Below are 17742 nucleotides of genomic sequence, written 5' to 3' on the forward strand. Positions count from 1 at the left end.
GGGGAGCAGGGCGAGGAAGGGCCGACACCCCAAGAGGAGTGCGCTGCTGCAGCCACCAAGTGGGGCTGGGGAGACGCGCCGGGGCGCAGGGGTCAGTGAGGTCAGAGGCAAGAGAAGGGCCGGAGCACACAGAGCCTGAGAAGTCACTGCAAGGGCTTCTGGACAGAGCGACCCGATCTGACTTTGCTGTGCTGAGAACCGAGCCAAGCGGGGCAAGAGAGAAGCAGACCGCCGTCAGGGCTGGGCTGCAGTTACCCAGGCCGGAGGCGAGTGGCCTGAGCCAGCACTGGACTCCGCATAAACGAATAAAGTCTGAAGGCAGGTCAACAGGTTACACTTGGATACAGAAGAAAGTGAGTCCTCAAAAGACCAATATAAGGTTTTGAGCCCAAACGGCTGGAAGAATGAGGCCGCCACTGAGACAGGTAAGGCTGTGGGACAACAACGAAGCAGGAGCACAGCGGCTCGGCGCCACACCTGTAAGTTCGGGGTTCCTACCAGACACTGTACTGGGTTGAACAGTGTCCCCCAGAACCTGTGAAAATAACCTTATTTGGAAACGGGGGCTGTGCAGATGTAATCAAGTTAAAACGAGATCACGCTGGATTAGGATGAGCCCTAAGCCAGTGACTGGTGTCTTTATAAGAGGGAAGACGACCACGGGAAGACAGGGGCAGGGACGGGAGTTCTGCTACCACCAGCCAAGGAGCACCGTGGGCTGCCAGCAATGCCCAGAAGCTGGCAGAGGCAAGGAAGGATCCTTCCTAGAGCCTCTGCAGGGAGCCTGGCCCTGCCAACACCTTGATTTGGGACTTCCGGCCTCCAGAGCTGCGAGAGGATACATTTCTGTTGTGTTGTGCTACTCTGTTACGGCAGCCCTGGCAACTAATACCTAAGTCCATCTCTGATACTCCCAGAAAAGGCTAGATGAATGCATGAAGATAAAACAGATAAAACATGGAGAAAAGATATCGGTTTAAGACACCTTGTTTCTTTTCCTGTCTTTCCTTTTTTCTGGTTGTAAGAACCTGGGCAAATCATTTTGTCTGTTATTCAATTTCCTATAAAATTTGTAAAATTAGGGGCCTGAATGGAATCATATCCAAGGTCCTACCACCTCTGAGTTTCTGCAGCTCTGTGACTATTCCAAATACAAGACAGGGGGCCTGAACCCCATCCAAATCTACCTAAACCCATTCCGCACAGAAGTTGCTTCTGTAAAGCCTACCTTTCTACTGGATGTGCCACCTTAGAATGTGGTAGGAGGGCAAACCAGATGCTAAGACACAAAAGACAAGAATCACTAAGTGGGATTTTATCATGTTCCTAAGATACCGCATCAACAACCCCCGTCCCCAGCAACACAATGGAGTCATTTTCTACGGCTGATGTGACGATGACCACAAACTCAGTGGCTGAAAACAACACCCACTGATGATCTCGCGGCTTCCGTGTGTCAGAGCCTGGGCACCGCACAGGCCACTTGGTTCTCTGCCGAGAGCCTCACAAGGCTGCCGCCCCAAGTTCATTCAGAGGGTTGGCAGAATCCTGCTCCCTGCAGCTGCAGGACCGAGGCTCCAGGGCCCTCACCGCTGTCAGCCGGGGTCATTCTCAGATTCTAGAAGCCACCGTGTTCCTCAGCTCCTGGCCCAGCCACGGCAGGGGGTGCTCCTCCTGCGCTGGGTCTCCTGCCTCCCCTCTCCTGTCTCCTCTCCCGTCTGGGGGCCTCACGTGACAATGGGGCTCCACCTCCATAACCCAGGACACTCTCCCCATCTTAATGTCAGCTCGTTAGTTATCTGTAAACAACATCTCCAAAGTCCCTTCACACGGTGCCCAGGTCGGTGTCTGACTGAGTAACCGGGGTACGGGAGTCTTGGGGAGACACCTGTAGAGCTCTGTCTGCGACACACTCCAAAATGTCGTATATTTACACATAAAAACACACACGATACGCTTCTGTGACACAGCTTTGGAAGTCAACTGCTATTTACGTTTTATTACTACAAATTGACAACATGGTTGAGATACTGGATGGGACTTTTGTAAGCACAGAAAAGGGGAAAATATTAGGAAATACAAGTTCAACAATGCAAAGACCGGGCTGAAGCAGTCATCTAAATTCCCCATGCAGGGGTTTAACAGAGTCCTTCTCTACAGAAACGAGAAAATAGTACCTGCTGGCAGTCTAGAAACAGGGCCAAATAAACTAAAACAGATGCAGCGACACAGACCAGGATGGCAGGAAATGGCACGTGTCCCCAAACATCTGACCCCCAGCCAGGTTTCCCATGAGGAGACAGAGGCAACGGCCCCCATCTCCCACCCTCTGTTCAGGGGGAACCATCTCTTCCCCCACTCTGCCCCCCAAAGTCTCCCCTAAATATACATTCTTACTTTAGAGAACACTAGATGGTGAGCATTATCTAACCATTTATTTTAACGAGCCTGCATTTGCAACTCTGTGGTTTGCTCTAGCCAAACACTGACACCCGCTGCGCAGTGCCGCCAAGATGGTTTAGGAAACTCAGCTGCGTGCGTATTTACCAGTTAGCTTTACGACATTCGTTATTTTAGTTTATGTGCCAGTTTCTTCGGAAAGTGTCCTCAGTGTAATGACAAAAGGAACAGCTCACGCTGCGGAGAGCCAGCTGTCAGGTACCTGGCTAAGCACCATCTCCACAGACGCGGAGAGGCAGAGGGCGACGTCCGAGGTCAAGGTCCACAGCTAACAAGCAGAGGCAGGTGTGAACCCCCAGCAGGCTCCCGCCCACCTTGCGCCCAGCAAACACAAGGGCATCCATCCCCGGCTTCTCACAGCGCCTCCTCCAAGGGAGCCTCCGCTGTAAAAGGGAGAACACGCTTCTCGCTTCTCCCTTTGCTTTCCCCAAACATCAGAAAATTCTGCGGGCTAAGAAAGCACGAAGGAGGCTTTTGCAACGCTACCCGGGAAGAATGGCAGGTGGCACTGTCCAAAAACCCTGTTCCCTCGTTAAAGAGAAAACCCAAATCTGACCTTTCGCCTCCGCCTCATCAGTACGCGCTTCCCCTCCCAGGACGCTTCCCGCAACTTCTCACTAGGCCGGTGAGCTGTCTCTCCGCCCGGCCCGCCGGCGTCCGCGAGGCTGGGTCGGGGAGCCCTCCCGTTACTGGCACAGCCGGAGCCCAGGGTCCCCAGACCAGCGCCGCGCCGGCTTCTCCCCGCCGGGGGTCGCGGGCGGCCCCCGGCGACCGCACGAAACCCGCCCCGACGGCGCACAGACGGGCCGGGCTCGGCGGCGGACCCAGTCCACGCCCCGCACCCGAACGTCGGGGCGGCCGCCAGCAGCGGGCGGGAGGGGGCGCGGGGCCCGGCGGGGGGCCGAGGGGCGGCGCGCGGCCCCGAACTCACGTTTGTATTCGGCCATCAGCCTCTTGAGCGCCGTCCCCGCCATCTTCCGGGCAACAGCTGCGCCGTCGGCCTCGCCTCCTCAGCGCTCCTCCCTCCCGCCCGAAGCCCGGGCCGCTTCCGGGTCGCCGCGGGGGGCACAGGAGCCCTTCCGGGACGCAAGGCGCCTGCGCGGGGCGGGGCGCGTGCGCTGTGGGCGGGGCGGGGCCCTAAGCCGCTTTGTGGGGTCAACGCCGCTTCCGGGGATCCGGATTCCGGTAGGGAACTCTGCAGAAGATCCCGGAGCAGCGAGTGCCTGCAGAGTGTGTGTGAACCGCCTGTTCCGGCCTCTTGGCATCAGGGCGGCCCCGACGGCGGGGACGGGGATGGAGGATCGTGGACAGAGGATGGAGACGGCGGGGAGGGCGGACGAGGGGGGCGGTGGGCAGGGCTGGCCACTCGCGGGCCGGATGAGCAGATGTCGTTCAGACTATTTGCTGAAGGTACACCGTGGACCGTGTCGGGGCTCCCTCGCTGTCACCCGTGCAGTTCAGAGGAGGCGACTTTCAGGCCCAGCTGCAGTAAGAGCGAGAATCCACGCGCAACACATTTGGTGCCCCGGTGGCTACCCTCACAACGCTTTAGGTTTGAAAAAGTGAGATTGGCGATTGTGGCGGTTTTATGCCGTGTCGGTGTGGTTCTGGATTCCACTCGGCCAAGAGAGGAGCTTTGGGAGCTCGAGGAGGGAGCAGAGCAGCGGCCAGACCTCCCCCACCCCAGGTGTGGATGGGCTCCCCTCCCAACCGCCAGCCTGCTGACCAGCAGCTCCCAGAGGCAGCGGGTCCAGACTTCCCCACGGCCCCCTTGGCAGTCCCCCAGGCCACTGCTTCAGGAGGCTAGCAAGGGGCTGTCATCTTCCTCAGGCCATACATCCCCCCCCACCCCCCGCCCCCGCTGCTGCCCTGGCTTCTCCACTGAGTAATGTGCATCGGATAACTAGACGGGCGAGTCTTTTTTTTTCCGTAACATTCATGGTGGTTCTACTGACTGGCCCACTGATCTGTTGATCTGTTTATGCCTCTTAGAACCCCATTCTTACTTCAGAGAAAGTCAGCACCTTTAGTGCTTTGTGGCAAGGATATATGCACCTTTTAAAAAAGAAAAGTTTTTATCTTCACAACACATATCCAACGTACTCCTCTATAGAATTTCTACGTAATGTCCTGTATAATTTTCTAGCATAGTACACAACTTATCTGTCTCCTGTAACCAGAAACACGTCCCATGAGGGCAGGGTGCTCTTGTCTCATGTGTTCCTGGATGCAGCCTCAGTACCTGGACGTGGCAGGAGGTATCTGTCGAGTTCAATAAAATCAAACAATTTGCACAAACCTCACAATGGTGCATATTTTGCGGTAGACGTGTCACAAAAATTCAGTCTGACACTGTCTTTTCAAATGACCATGGTGATTTATAGAAACAACACAGTACTTTTAGACAGTTCCAAAGAGTAATGGATTTGCACAAATACTCATGAGGTTTCCTTCTCCTGTTCAAGTAGTTGCCCTCTCTGCGATCAGACCACACCCCACCCCCCCAGCCGGTCAGGGGTCAGAGGGTGTGGTTCCCATGGAGACGAAAGGAAAACTCCACTTGGCCACCTAAAGGAAGTGTGGGTGATGAAAAGCATTGTCATCAACGTCATGACGCTCAGACAACAGCGCCTGTCAGATGCAGGGTATTTTCTTAACTGCGTCCACGTCTGTGTCACTGCTGTCTTTGTGACATCATTTTCCTGTTGTAGAGCAGTGTGTGTATTCACAGCTTGTACCAGGATTAGATTCAAGTGACAAAAACCCAAAATATGAGGTGCTCAACGTAACAGAAGGCTCTCACCTCACTGTGGCTGGTGGGACGGCCTCGCCTTCAGGGAAGCGGGCCCCCTCCGCACGTCTTCTCTGAGATTCAAGTGTAACTGGGCACCCTGTATTTTATTCACTCAATCTGGCAACTCTTTGCTCGGTCAGTCGGTCCTGGTATCCCCAGGGTTCTCAGTAGCAGGTGTGTGGTATCAATACTTAGAGGCTTTGGCCCACTGGACAGGCCAGCAAGTTCAGAATAAACTAGTTTCTTTGGGAACTGAAGTTCTGAGGTACAAAAAGGATCTGCTTTTTGCAGTTCCTTTCCATGAAGCTGTGTCTCGTGGCAGAGCCAGTGTTAACACATGCTTCCGCACCTGTGCCCTGCAGCACAGCCAGGCTGGCACCGCCCGTGTGCCTGGAACTGAGGGGTCCTGGGACGTGGGACTTGTGGTACCGAAACTGAGAAAGTGCCAGCTGGGACCAAGGGCACCAATAACAGCATCAATAGGGCCTGTCTCCTACTGAAGCATCAATTTAACCCAAAGATTCTGGGAGTTGGGTTTAGGTAACAATATTTTAAAAACACTGGTATCAACAGATTATTCCGAATGCACAATCTGCATACCTTTCTAAGATAAAAGACAACCTCCAGGACATTGCCTGCTCTTCGGTCAGGCAGCACTGTTCTAAGGCTCCCAAGGGAACAGCGCTGCTCCTCACCTAAGGCACCCTGACGTGTCCCTCTCGGCTCAAGTGCAGGGGCTGCCCTGCTGGGCTTCACCCCCCGCCGCGGCATCTGGCAAACGACCCAATCCCTGTGCCGTGCCTTTACCCGCCTCCTGCTGCTGCTGTAAGCGAATCAAGTGCTCCATTGCCCGGCTGCCCTTGAGCTTTCAACTCGCGCTCACCTCACCCGATGCACCCTGGTGCTGTCACAGCGTATCACGCAGGGAAGTTCTCAAATTAGTGCCGACTCACTTCCGTGTCAAACAGATGGGTGAGTAGGTTGTCAGCTGCACCAAGGAAAAGTCTTATACTCAAACACCAAAAATATCGAGAAGCCCAGAGTAACGGCGACCCTCCACCCAGGACGCCCAGGAGAGGAAGGAGGAGAGTTTTGAGGGTGAGGGGGTGGCCTCGGCAGGAGACGCCACCCGCCTGGGAAGCCTGCGCGGGTGCAGGAGGGGGGCAGCGGTGAACCGGCCTTTAGATCAAAGTCTGAGTGGCCTCGCTGGAGGGTCGCTGCAAATACTGAATGTGACACAGTGCCCAAGCTCCAAACGCAGTACTGAATACAAGCCGAGAGACAGAATACCAAACTATATTTACTGTTGACAGTAGTAAAGGACAACAAATAATGTACAAACGGGAATAAACACAACAGAGCCAGCAGACATCCCACCCGTGCCCGAAGAGCAAAATACAAAGGAAAAGCAGACATCTTCAGCGAGATGCCAGCCAAACAAGAGATGACGGTGGTCGTGCTGCCCAGGTGACCCGAACAAGCAGTGCCGGGCCATCCGGCGGCAGTGGGTCCACACACAAGGGCAACAGGACAACTATCGGAGTTTAACCGGGACAGACCCCAAATGCTTCACAGAACTGAAATCACACGTAACACGTAAACTCCATACCAACTTGGGGAGCAGAGCACAGCCCATGGGGAGAACCTGGAGCCGTCTTTCACATCATAACCACATAACCTGGAGCCGCCATAACCATACTTTGAAGCAGCTCTTTTACACAAAAACGTTAACTGCAAAACAGCAATACTCAATCTTCCTTTTTTATATACAGACCATCGTTATTCGTCAGAAGCAAATACTGGAAGAAATCTGAGGCCCCGGCACTATTACCAGGTGAGACATGTGGGAATTACTTCTTCCCTGTTAAGGAAAGGGGAAAAGCCAATTTTCACTGCACCCGAACAGCATGACTGGCCATGGGTGGTGATGGGTCCTAGGCCCCAGGCCCCATACGGGGCCACGTTACTGAAGAACTTCTTACCTTTTAAGAAACATTCCAGTATTTTCCCTTCAACTTTACTATATTCTGACAAAGCTTACACTTGTAATATTTAGCATTAAAAAAAACCTGTGCCAGCGAGAAACAGTAAGTGAAAGTTTGTCTCCCATCCCGACTGTGTCCCCAAAACTCACCCCAAAGAAACACCCCCAGAGCAGTGACGTGAGTTCTCTACACGACTGGAATGGGTAGGGGCCAATAGCTGGGGTAAGAGCCCCACCTAGACGGAAAGTGGGCACTCGGGCCACAAGTTTGGGGGAAATGTCATAGGAGGGAGAAAAAACAAAAATGAAAGTAAAAACAAAACCAAAACCCCTCGCCATGCATTTTTCCCAAACAGAGGTACCGGGGTGATGGGCTGGGGGAAGCCGTGGACATCCCCGCGGCCGCACTCAAGTACGTCAGAGAGCAAAGTCCTTCTGGGGAATGTCCTCGGTGTCTGAGCCTCCCTGGGGTGGGCATGGTCACACCTTCACTGTTCAATAGCGAACACGAGCGCAGTGACACGAGGGGACGGTGGCTCTAGAGGCTGCACCGCAGAGGCAGCTGGCCGCCCCGGACCCCCCCGTCTGCTGCTGGAACACGTCGATGGTGTCCTCGTCCTCCATCTCCAGCTGCAGGCACAGAGGGGGCGGTGAGTATCCTCACGTCACAGGAAGGGCTCCCACCCCGCTGGGCGCCAGGGTCTCAGAGCTGCCCCCGCCCACGCCAGGGACACCACCCTGAGGTGCCTGAGCCCTGAGCTGCCCTCGGTGGGCACCCAGGGACAGAGGCTGAGCTGTAAATTTCCAACAAGCCCGCTTATTCCCCAAGCTTCCCCTAACAAAGAAACGGTCAACATTAGGGGCTTGACCTGATAGAAACACTATGTCCTGTTACAAATAAACAGGTGTCTATAAAGTTTTACTGAAAAGTACAAACTGGCTAACGTTGCAGACCCAGTGCCCAGGCTGCAAGTGGGTGGTGACCGCATGTGCCCGGCTCGCCCAGAGCCTGGAGACGGCGGCGGGGATGACCAGGCCCAGGCCTTGTCCCTGTCTCTGGAGCACCTCTGCCGAGCACCCAGCCCTCCTACTCCTTCTCCCAACACACAAGAGGCTGACAAAGGACGTTTTCCTCATTCGAAAACTGAACCTCAAAATTACAAAATCAAATGATCTAATAATTAAAGCCATTAAGAAAATGTAGGGACTTCCCTGGAGGTCCAGTGGTTAGGACTCCACGCTTCCACTGCAGGGGGCACAGGTTCAATCCCTGGTCGGGGAACTGAGACCCCACATGCCGTAGAGCACAGCCAAAAAAAAATTTTTTTTTAATAAATAAAGAGAAGGTAAGGTGGGTATTCCCCGGTGGTCCAGTGGTTAGGACTCTGCAATTCCACTGCCGAGGGCCCAGGTTTGGGGAACTAGAATCCCGCAAGCCACTTGGTGCGGCCAAGAAAAAAAGAAAGAAAGAAAATGTAAGGTATTCTTTCTATGTGAGAAGCAATCGGTGACTCTCAAATGCAAGTATTCCAAATGGCAGTTATGAAATGCAGATCGGAAGAAGCCCTCAAGCATAGACAGGGTTGGCTTTCCTACCTGTGCTGGGGTGTCTGTTTCATTAATTGGTTGTCCATCAAACCTGAATCGAATCTGTCTCATTGACAAGCCCTGAAAAGAAAAAGCAATCATCATGAAACATTTTCAGCTAACACATTAATTCAAAAAGAATCACACATTTATGTGGAAACACCAGATTTCTGAATATACAGATTTACGACGCAGTTGACTATGAAGCCTCACCAGTGGGGCTGCAATCTAGCTCATGTGATGCCCCCAGAACAACCTTTCAGACATTGCCGTTCTAGCACCTTCTAGCTCCTGGGGCTCCGCCCTCATCCATCCCTCTCGCTTCCCTCCAGCCGCTGAGCAGAATTTCGACACCGTTGGCACCATCACTTCCTCCCCTTTAAACAATTCTCAGAAATAGGTCGGGCGACCCTGAGGCATGTGACGAGCAGCCTGCCTGAAGCTGGGAAGCGGCCCTTCTGCCTCCCGAGGGAACAGCTGGACGTGGTCGGGGGCACAGCTAGTTCCTCAGGACAGACAGGACTAAAACACCCATCTCTGCTCCCTCCTGAAACCTACTGCTGTGACATACAGAAACAAAAAAAGGCATAAACAAGGACAAAGAAAACAGGAGAGGGGCCAGGCCAGCAGACACAGGGCGTCACCTCCGGGCTGGAAGCTACAGGGCTGTGGACCCTAGACCCCAAGGTCAGGATGCGGTGCACTGGGGGGCAGGAGGGCGGACAACAAGAGCCCCGAGAGGGGCAGGGGCCGGGCACACAGGTGTAAGAGGCAGCGATGCAGCTGATTTGGGATGACTGCTGGAAAGTCCATATCCGACTCCCAAAGCAGGGCCCCCAGCCCCAAGGTCGGGCACTGTCCCTCCCACAGGCAGAAGGTCCCCGTTCTGGAGAGGTGGACTCAGAGCCCTGGGCTGGGGACACAAGCACAAACGGGGCAGTGACAGGTGGCCAGCGGAGGCAGGCGAGTGACGGCCAGTACACCCGGCGCCCCGCCGGGCTGCTCCTCCCGGCCGCCGCGCTCCCAGGCGGGAGCCTGGGGGCCACTCCGGGGAGACTTAAAGACTCACAGATTGCAACACTGGGACCCCCACAGAACACCCACCCGGGCAGGCCACCCCGCGACAACACGCGGGCCCCATCCACACACCAGGTGTGCAGCTTTCCACCAGCTTTTTAGTGCTTCATGCTTAAATACGAGCCGTCACCCAGGGAGAGAGAGCAGTTAAAGAAAGACCAATGTGTGAGGGGTCAAAGCAAAGAAGAAAAAAAGGGATGAGGAGGGCACAGCGGGAGGAAGGATCAGAGGACGCCGCGACACGTGCGCACACGCACACTCAAAGATGCGCACAGAGACACAGCCACGCACACACGTGTGCACACACGCGCACTCACACGCACGTGTACACACGCGCGCGCACACACACGCACTCAAAGATGCGCACAGAGACACAGCTGCGTGCACACGCAAGCGTACACACGCACTCAAAGATGTGCAGAGACACAGCCGCGCGCACACGCATGCGTACACAAGCAAAGATGCGCACAGACACAGGCGCGCGCACACGCATGCGTACACAAGCAAAGATGCGCACAGACACAGGCGCACGCACACACACGCGTACACACATAACCACGCGTACACATGCGCGTACACACACACTCGTACACACGCGCGCGCACACACACATACGCACTCGTATACACGCGCACACAGATGCATACACACACCTGAAGCTCTTAGGGAGACAGAAAACAACAGAAAGTTCCCCCGGGGAAACAGGAGCCTCAGAAAACGGGAAAGAACAAGAACTTTTAAAAATCAGAAATCATGACAGAAACAAGACCGTCCATAAAAAGTGGGAACACGGGAGTTGAGAAAACCTCCCAGAACAGAGACCAATAGCAACAAAACGCAATGCACGATGGGAGGAAATGATCCAACTGAACACACCTGGAGCAGGTAACTGCAAGCCGGATGGGAATTCCAGTGGAGAGGGACACAAATTACCAAAGAACTAACAGAAGGTCTAGTTCCTGAACTAAAATGAGTTTCTAGACCGAAAAGGCCCAGAATGTGCCCAGAAGAGTAAATGGTAAAACTGCCTCAAATCACAAAAACAAGGTCCCAAAAGCTATCAGAGATAAACCAAGCCGCAAACAGAGGAGAGAGAATCAGAATGCCATTGAACTTTCCACACCAGCGTTGGAAACTAGACGAAAATGATGCAATAGCTCCAAGAAAAGAAAACTGCAACCTATGTGCACTCAAACATTCAAGCGTGAAGGTTTATAAAGCAAATCACTTTCCGACGTGCAGTATTTTGCAGTATTTTTCATACCCTTTCTGAGCAAGATACTGGAAGATATGCTCCATCAAAACAGGGGAAGAAGATTAATCCAGAACATACACAGGAGGCGGCTCTGGGATGATGGCTGAGCAGCAGTTCAGGTGGGGCAGGGGGGGAGGGGCCCTGGGAGGGACGCAGGGAAAGCAAAAGACCCAGGAACATGGGGGACGGTGCAGCACGGCGGGAAATTCAGGGCATAAATTAACAATGGGCCCCCAGAAAATGACACACACAACCACCACCAGACCAGGAGAAACAGGACTCAGACAAGAGCCAGAAATCTTCACAGGCTGCTGTGTGGCTCAGGGCTGGCGCTGTCCCAGTCAGGACAGAAGCAGGAGATTCCAGAGCGATGGTCTGGAGTCCAGGGAAGGAGCTGTGTGCAAGCGCGGGTGGTGGATGTACGGCTGGCGGGCCAGACCTGAAGTCCCACCTTTCACAGGCGAAAAAATCTCCAAAATCAAAAAACGTGAAGCAATAGAAGCACAAGCATATTTACCAAAGAAAAGTGAAAAAAAAAGTTGGAGTTGAAGGTGATCTCCTCTGAGGAACAAGGTCTAAAAAGTGGGGAGAAAAAGAGTTAGGAATGGAGATTTTGTAGGGTGTTTTTAATAATAACAACAGAAAGCCCAAGGCAAGGATTTATCAAAGCCAAGAACGGAAACTAACAAAGGTCCAGTATTTCCGAAGTATCCTGAGAAAAGCTGCCTCACCTGAAAGGACGGGCTCGGGGGGAGAGACCGGCAGGAGCATCAGAGAGCACAGGGGACCGAGGGGCCCAAGGGCACAGTCACGCTCACACGTAACACACGCGCCACACACTCCGGGCGGTCAGTCTCTCTGGTCACTGTGGGAGGGCATACGAGCATCGGCTCCTTATTTTGAAATGTAGTAAACAAAGGGCAAGAACCAAGCATCGTCTGGAAACCGAACTGTGCCAAGGGCAGTGGCGCCACAGACGCAAAGGTGGAGGGATGGAATCCCAGGCGAAGCCACCACTCTGATTCCAACAGCGCCACAAAGACATCGCCAGACATCCACCCCTGACCGGGGACAACCATGTGGCTGAAGAGCGAGTGACCGGCCAGCCTGGAGGGGAGCGCCTCCGGGGGAGGTGTGCACACACACAGACACACAGGCACGCGCACACACTCCGGGACCCCTCCCCACACCTGGCGCTCGCAGTAGGCCTTCATCAGCTTGCTGAGCGGCGTGTGCCTCTTGATCTTGAACTGGACGACGGAGCCGTCCTGCCCGGCCACCTTCAGGTTGATGTGGTCATTCTCCGTCTTCACTCCCTCCTGCAAAGAGACATGAATCTCGGCCTCCAGCCCGTCGCCCCACAAACACCACTTTAAAGGCAAGTGTTTGCGTGGCTGCTGGTCTTTCTTTAAGTCTTAAAACCAAGCTACTTCTTAAAACTCCCCAGCAATTCAGTCACTCGTGTGAGTGTTTGATTTCTACACAGAACTTATTTTTAACTTCTACTTGCTGAGTCAGGAAATGCCCTGCCAATCTAGTGTTTCCACAGACTGTCAATTCAAGGGGGAAAATCTGCTCAATAGATCCAGAAAACAATGGAGAGAAAATCCATCTTTGTTCTAAGATCGCTCTCATGAGACTAGGAACCGCACATATGCACAGGTGATTTATACTTACGCACGCGGGTGAATGAGACCAAACGACAGACGTTTCCGGCCGGGAAAGCGGGTTGCAAGTGGCTTGGGGTCCAGATGGCCCGCAGCTTCCCTGCTCGCCACCCAGGGAGGGCCACCCTCAAGTCCGTTCCGTGCCACCAGTCCCACCTGGACGGGGTCACCGCCATATTCTATCCTGACATGATCCCGTAGCGGGGGTCTCTGGCCCCTGGAAACTACTGGAAGTTGATGCAAGAAGCTCGTGCTCAGAGCAGAGGCTCAGCCTGAGAGTACCGCTGGGGAAGACAGGAGTTGTTTATTTTTTAACAAAATGATGAAGCTGACCCCTGAGTCAACCTGCAGACGAGCTTGGATGGAGACCAAAGCGGGTTTGTACGCTGTCCAGCCACGTGCTCTCGTCCTCCTCCTCCTGAGGCTCCGGCAGGTCCGGCCGCCGAGGGCTCTCTGCTCCTTCCCTGCTGCTTCCCCTTCCTCCCCCGGGACCCCCTCCCCGCCGCTTCCCTGCCGCCTCCCTGCCTCACGGAGGGGGAGAGGAAAGGAGGCCACTCAGCACTCTGGCCCCTGGAGACCCCAGTAGGGGAGCTCGGGCTGGCCCGAGAAGCGGCCCCAGGAGGCGAGGCTCCAGCAAGGGGCCTCCTCTGATGGAGCTGGGGCCCCAGGATCACTCCCCAGAGACTGAGGATGCAGCTGCTTTTCCTTTTTTTCAAATAAAGGTTTTATTTTGGAATAATCTTACATTTCCAGAAAAGTTGCAATACCGAGGCACAGTGCACTCCTACACCAGCCCCGCCCGTGTTAACATCTCACGTATGGCAGTGCCCATCACACCCAAGAAACCAACACTGGCACACCGCTGGCAACGGAACTGCAAGCTCTTTTGTATTTCACCAGGTTTTCCACTAATACCCTTTTTCTGTTCCAGGATCCAATCCAGGGTACCACCTTGCATTTACAGGTAAGATTTCTTTTCCATTTATTCATCGTGTTAAAATGCACATAAAATTTACCACCTTAACCATTTTCAAGCGTACAGTTCAGTAGTATAAAATACAACCATTGCCACCATCCACCTCTCAACTCTTTTCATCTTGTAAAACCGAAACTCTGTCCCCACCGAACACTAACTCCTCCCCCTCCAGCCCCTGGCCCCCACCGTTCTTCTGCCCCTATGAGTCTGACTCCCCCAGGGACCTCCTGTAAGTGGAATCACACAGTATTTGTCCTTTTGTGACTGGCTTATGTCACTCAGCATAATAATGTCTTCAAGGTTCATCCCTGTTGTAGCATGTGTTTAGGAAATCCTAAAATGATTTCCTTCCTTTTCAGGCCCGAATAATATGCTGTTGTATGCATAGACCAAGTTTTGCTTATCCATTCATCCATGGACCAACTGACACTTGGGTTCTTCCACAATTTTAGCTATTGTGAGTAATACTGCTATGAACATCGGTGCACAAATATCTCTTTGAGGCCCTGCTTTCAGTCATTTTGGGTCTATACCCAGAAGTAGAGCTGCTGGATCATATGGTAATTCTACTTTTAACTTTCTGAGGAATTCCCATACTCTCTTCCACAGCAGCTGCACCATTCTACATTCCCACCACCAATTCCAACTTCTCCTCGCCAGCACTTGTTGTTTTCTCTTTTGTTTTTTGAAAGCAGCAATCCTAACGGGTGAGGTGATATCTCACTGTAGTTTTGATTTGCGTTTCCCTGATAATCAGTGATGTTGAGCATCTTTGCATGGGCTTCTTGGCCATTTGTATGTCTTCTTCGGAGAAATGTCTATTCAAGTTTTTTTGCTCATTTCTGAATCAGGTTGCTTATTTCTTGTTGTTGAGCTTTAGGAGTTCTCTATATATTCTGGATACTGATCCTTTATCAGATATACGATGTGGAAGGAAAATCAAAATGGAGTCAGTGTTGCTCAGAGAGCCTCTCTAACGGAGCCAGGAGGCCACTGAGGACGGACTTTACGCTCATCTCAGCCCGGACGGAATCTGACCCTGTGACCACGTCCTGTCCTGATGAAGGCATCCAGGACACCTGCCAGAAACTCAAGATACCTGTGGGACCCAGACCCTAAAACAACTCGTGACAGCCATCCCTTAAGGACAAATATTTCCTTTCTTGCATCAGAGCTCAGCCTCGTGGCTTTCGCCTTTATTATAAAGCCCCTGATTCTTTCTCTTCCTCGAAAGCTCTTTCGGTTTTACCCAAATCTGTGTCTCCCAAATTGCAATTCTTAACACCCCAAATAAATTCTTTTCTTATCTGCAGCCTTCTGTGGTCCTTTTTTTGGTTGATAGTGATTTGAAAATATCTTCTCCCCTTCTGTGGGTTGGCTTTTTACTCTGTTCACAGTGTCTTTTGATGTACAAAATTTTTTAATTTTCATGAGTCTAGTTTATTTTTTTCATGTTACCTGTGCCCTTGGTGTCATATCCAAGAAATCATCACCAAGTCCAATGTCATGGAGCTTTTGTTCTACGTTTTCTCCTAAAAGTTTTATTGTTTTAGGTCTTACATTTAAGTCCTCGAACCATCTTGACTTAATTTTTGCATATGGCGTTAAGAAAGGTCCAACTTCATTCTTTTGCATGTGGATAGAGGATGCATTTGCTTTTTTAATGAAAAAATATGGGTGTGTTCAAAACAAAGAGACGCAGGGGCCAGAACACAAAACAAACAGAAAGAGGGTGGACCAGGCAGAGAAAGACACCAAGAACAAATGGCCTGTCCCAGACCCCCGGTGAATCCCTAATAAACAAAGGAACTTAGAAGAGAGGAGGGGAGGGGAAGGGAGGGGAGGGGAGCCTAAAAACCAGAACCACAGTTCACACCGTCACTCCCCCGCCTGGGCTCTCCAGGGGAGGCAAACTGTCTTTCCCAACTAATCCACAAGGTTTTCTTTCTGCCAAGGTGGCCTGGGAGTGCACCTCCTACCCTCTCCTCTCCAGGCCCAGAGGAGAGAGTGGCTCCAGGTAGGGAGCAGTGCCCGGCAGGTACAGTGGGCACTGGTGGGGCATGAGGCACAACCATCCAGTTGCCTTGGAAGTAGTTAAAACAAGTTTATTCTACTGAATCGGGCCTTGGACGTTGACCACGTGGGAGAGTTAAGTTTAAACACACTGAAGGGATGGTACTGTGTGTATTTCGTTGCCTATAAACTACAGTAAGAGGAGGCCACCTACAAATCATAAAGAAAGGGCATTTACATTTGGCCCCCCCAAGCGTGAAAAGCAAAGGCAGTTCCAACTGCACCTGGAGGGAGGAGGTTCCTGGAGGGTGACTTTCTCACAGGAGAGGGCAGCTTCCGGAGCCCCACCGTGTGATCCCGACCAGGGAAGGGCTCCGTGACCGGGGGCCCCAACCTCAGCTCAACCTCCAGCATCAGCGGGGTCAGCGGGAGCCTGCACGCAAAGCACTCAATGCGCAGCAGATGGTCCACTTCAAAAAGACCCCAAGAGTGCAGACGAAGAGCTCCAGAAACCTGTTTTTAAGACTAGTTAGCACAACCGCGGGCCTTCGCGAGGACTGCCGGCCAGGGCACCAGAGTGCGGAGCGCACACCGGGTGACAGCGACGGGAGGTGGGCGCACACCCTGGGGGCGGCAGTGCGTCCAGACAGGTCCGGCCTCTCAGAGCCCCTGCCCAGCCTGCGCCCTCTCGGCGCTCCGCAGTGAGGACTAAGGAGGGGGCCCCGCGCACGCGGGACAGTAGGGCCCACGCCGGCCCGGACCGTTGGTCCCCGCGTAAGGGGCGTAGTGGGGGAGGGTCCCGGCGAGGGAAGAGGTCCTGGGGAGAGGCGGTCCCAGAGAGGGACTGGGGACGGGGGCGCGATGTCAGCGGAGGCAGAGGGTCGCAGCCAGGAGGGCCCGGGTTAGAATCGCCCGCTCTCCCGGACTCGGCCCACCGGAGGGGTGGAGCTCGGACCGCGGAGGAGGAGTCTGGGCGGAGGGAGCCGGGGGGCGGGGCCCGGGCAGGGGCGGAGCTAGAGGGCGGGGCGGGGCGGGGCGGGGCCTGGGCGGAGAGCCGGACGTGCGGGGGAGGGGAGCCGGGCGGTGCGGTGCGGGGAGGGGAGGCGGGGGTTGGAGAGGGGAGGGGGGAGGAAGGCGGGGAGGCCTGGCGACGCCGCCGGGCCTGGGGCCCGGAGGCCAGCGGCGGAGGGCGGCGGGGCCCGGGGCACGGGGGCGACGCGGGCGGGGGGGCCGAGTCCGGGGCCCGGCCCGCGCCCGCCGGGCCTTACCTTGGGCTTCTCCTCGGACATGGCTGCGCGCGGCGGGCGGCGGGGCAGCAGGCAGCGCCGAGCGGGCGACTCACGCTCTCGGCCCACCGCTCTCCCGCCGCAGCTGCTCGCGGGGCCGCGCTTTGCCCCCAAATCCCCGCGCGCAGGTTGGCCGGCGCGGGTCACGCGGTGGGGCGCTCGTGCACGAGGCGCGCTCCCGGGCGTCGGGCGCGTGCCCGGCCGGTCGAGGTTCCTGGCGGTTTCAAATGCGTCAGCCGGCGGGGCCCGCGCGGCCCGGCGTCCGTACTTCGCGGGGCGCGCTGGGAGCCGGGGGAGCACAGGGCAGCTAGGGTCGTGGGGGAAGGGGGCAGCTGTGTGGGTGGGGCGCGCTGGGACCCCAAGCGTGCACGGAGAGCCAGGCCATCAGCCCTACAGGTGCGGGGTCGGGGGCAGGCCTGGCACATTATCTTGGCGCCTGAGAATGGCCCGTCCGTCCCCCGAACTGGCCCCTCACTTGCCGCAGCTCCACCAGCTGAGACCGGGTGTATCCACTGGCTTCTGTGATGAGTGCGTCTCACAGGGAAACAAGGGCAATAAAGCCAGCCAGGTGAACCACCTCCAGTGGCCCTGGCGGACGTGCGTGAGAGAGAGCTGCCCGGGGGACGACCCCAGGGAGGCGACC

At 54.7% G+C, this 17742-nt stretch overlaps 2 protein-coding genes across 3 annotated transcripts in view; both read right to left on the reverse strand.

The window, feature by feature from the left end:
- UBE2G2 (ubiquitin conjugating enzyme E2 G2) overlaps positions 1 to 3494 on the reverse strand; it is a 29374-nt gene extending 25880 nt beyond the window's left edge. The window contains exon 1 of one of the 2 annotated variants that reach the window (XM_059921702.1): positions 3392 to 3494. In XM_059921702.1, coding sequence (XP_059777685.1) covers positions 3392 to 3434 — 43 coding nt within the window. In that variant the 5' untranslated portion in view covers positions 3435 to 3494. The remainder of the gene's footprint in view (positions 1 to 3391) is intronic. The other variant, XM_059921703.1, reaches the window with a different exon arrangement.
- Positions 3495 to 6534: 3040 nt separating this feature from the next.
- Positions 6535 to 17225, reverse strand: SUMO3 (small ubiquitin like modifier 3). The gene is made up of 4 exons (XM_059921704.1): positions 17082 to 17225; positions 12348 to 12476; positions 8835 to 8906; positions 6535 to 7868 (listed from the first exon to the last, which is right to left on the reverse strand). Exons 1-4 carry the CDS (start codon positions 17100 to 17102, stop codon positions 7734 to 7736), a joined length of 357 nt encoding a protein of 118 aa, XP_059777687.1. The 5' UTR covers positions 17103 to 17225; the 3' UTR covers positions 6535 to 7733.
- Positions 17226 to 17742: the final 517 nt, after the last annotated feature.

Source organism: Balaenoptera ricei, chromosome 4, assembly GCF_028023285.1.
Source record: "Balaenoptera ricei isolate mBalRic1 chromosome 4, mBalRic1.hap2, whole genome shotgun sequence".
In the NCBI taxonomy this organism is placed as follows: Eukaryota; Metazoa; Chordata; class Mammalia; order Artiodactyla; family Balaenopteridae; genus Balaenoptera; species Balaenoptera ricei.

What these genes read in the sequence shown, in the direction of transcription:
- SUMO3 (XM_059921704.1), bottom strand. Translation starts at nt 17,102, where the DNA reads ATGTCCGAGGAGAAGCCCAAG. An exon ending in TGTCCGAGGAGAAGCCCAAG is followed by an intron (nt 12,477 to 17,081) that starts GTAAGGCCCGGC and finishes GTCTCTTTGCAG; the next exon opens with GAGGGAGTGAAGACGGAGAA. An exon ending in AGGCCTACTGCGAGCGCCAG is followed by an intron (nt 8,907 to 12,347) that starts GTGTGGGGAGGG and finishes TTTTCTTTTCAG; the next exon opens with GGCTTGTCAATGAGACAGAT.